General features: G+C 44.6%; 1 protein-coding gene across 1 annotated transcript; it reads left to right on the top strand.

Annotated features, from left to right (window-relative positions):
* Window positions 1-463: 463 nt before the first annotated feature.
* On the top strand, window positions 464-1888 carry LOC128246211 (probable ATP-dependent RNA helicase ddx17). Its single transcript, XM_052964402.1, has 2 exons — window positions 464-1415; window positions 1593-1888. Exons 1-2 carry the CDS (start codon window positions 464-466, stop codon window positions 1886-1888), a joined length of 1248 nt encoding a protein of 415 aa, XP_052820362.1.
* Window positions 1889-2127: the final 239 nt, after the last annotated feature.

Genomic DNA, 2127 nt, shown 5'->3' with positions numbered 1-2127 from the left:
GGTGGTGTAGCAAAGGTGTATACTCGGTCACATAAAAGGTGGTGTAGCAAAGGTGTATACTCGGTCACATAAAGGGTGGTGTAGCAAAGGTGTATACTCGGTCACATAAAGGGTGGTGTAGAAAAGATGTATACTCGGTCACATAAAAGGTGGTGTAGCAAAGGTGTATACTCGGTCACATAAAAGGTGGTGTAGCAAAGGTGTATACTCGGTCACATAAAGGGTGGTGTAGCAAAGGTGTATACTCGGTCACATAAAGGGTGGTGTAGCAAAGGTGTATACTCGGTCACATAAAAGGTGGTGTAGCAAAGGTGTATACTCGGTCACATAAAAGGTGGTGTAGCAAAGGCGTATACTCGGTCGCATAAAGGGTGATGTGTCAGAGGCGGATGGTAACACGAAAGGTGGTGTAACAGAGGTGTATGGTATCACGAAAGGTGGTGTAACAGAGGCGTATTGTAACATGACAGGTGTTGTAACAAAGGTGTATGGTTACACGAAAGGTGGTGTAACAGATGCGTATTGTAACATGACAGGCGTTGTAACAAAGGTGTATGGTTACACGAAAGGTGGTGTAGCAAAGGCGTATTGTAACATGACAGGTGTTGTAACAAAGGCGTATGGTAACACGAAAGGTGCTGTAACAGAGGCGTATTGTAACATGACAGGTGTTGTAACAAAGGTGTATGGTTATACGAAAGGTGGTGTAAAAAAGGCGTATGGTAACACGAAAGGTGGTGTAACAGAGGTGTATGGTAACACGCAAGGTGGTGTAACAGAGGTGTATGGTAACACGAAAGGTGGTGTAACAAAGGCGTATGGTAACAAAAAAGGTGGTGTAGAAAAGGTGTATGGTAACACGAAAGGTGGTGTAGCAAAGGGGTATGGTAACACAAAAGGTGGTGTAGCAAAAGTGTATGGTAACACGAAAGGTGGTGTAGCAAAGGGGTATGGGAACACGAAAGGTGGTGTAACAAAGGCGTATGGTAGCACAAAATGTGGTGTAGCAAAGGCGTATGGTAACACGAAAGGTGGTGTAACAAAGGCGTATGGTAACACAAAAGGTGGTGTAACAAAGGCGTATGGTAACACGAAAGGTGGTGTAACAAAGGGGTATGGTAACACGAAAGGTGGTGTAACAAAGGGATATGGTAACACGAAAGGTGGTGTAACAGAGGCGTATGGTAACACGAAAGGTGGTGTAACAGAGGGGTATGGTAACACACAAGGTGGTGTAACAGAGGGGTATGGTAACACGCAAGGTGGTGTAACAGAGGGGTATGGTAACACGCAAGGTGGTGTAACAGAGGCGTATGGTAACACGAAAGGTGGTGTAACAGAGGCGTATGGTAACACGAAAGGTGGTGTAACAGAGGCGTATGGTAACACGAAAGGAGGTGTAACAAAGACGTATGGTAAAACGAAAGGTGGTGTAACATAGGCGTATGGTAACACGAAAGGTGGTGTAACAGAGGCGTATGGTAACACGCAAGGTTGTGTAACAAAGACGTATGGTAATACGCAAGGTGGTGTAACATAGGCGTATGGTAATACGAAAGGTGGTGTAACAGAGGTGTATGGTAACACGCAAGGTGATGTAACAGAGGCGTATGGTAACACGAAAGGTGGTGTAACAGAGGCGTATGGTAACACGAAAGGTGGTGTAACAGAGGCGTATGGTAACACGCAATGTGGTGTAACAGAGGCGTATGGTAACCCGAAAGGTGTCGTAACAGAAGCGTATGGTAACACGAAAGGTGGTGTAACAGAGGCGTATGGTAACACGAAAGGTGGTGTAACTGAAGTGTATGGTAACACGAAAGGTGGTGTAACAGAGGCGTATGGTAACACGAAAGGTGGTGTAACAAAGGCGTATGGTAAGACGTAAGGTGGTGTAACAAAGGCGTATGGTAACACGAAAGGTGGTGTAACAGAGGCGTATGGTAAGACGAAAGGTGGTGTAACTATGGTGTATGATAACATAAAAGATGTATGGTAACATGAAAGGTGATGTAACACGAAAGGTGGTGTAACGAAGGTGTTTGATAACATTAAAGGTGTATGTTAACATGAAAGGTGATGTTACAAAGGTATATGGTAACATGAAATGTGCTGTAACAAAGGTGT

The sequence above is a fragment of the Mya arenaria genome, chromosome 9 (genome assembly GCF_026914265.1).
Source record: "Mya arenaria isolate MELC-2E11 chromosome 9, ASM2691426v1".
NCBI lineage: Eukaryota > Metazoa > Mollusca > Bivalvia > Myida > Myidae > Mya > Mya arenaria.
Note: the sequence above shows the minus strand (reverse complement) of the source record. Positions and strands in the feature narration are given on the sequence as shown.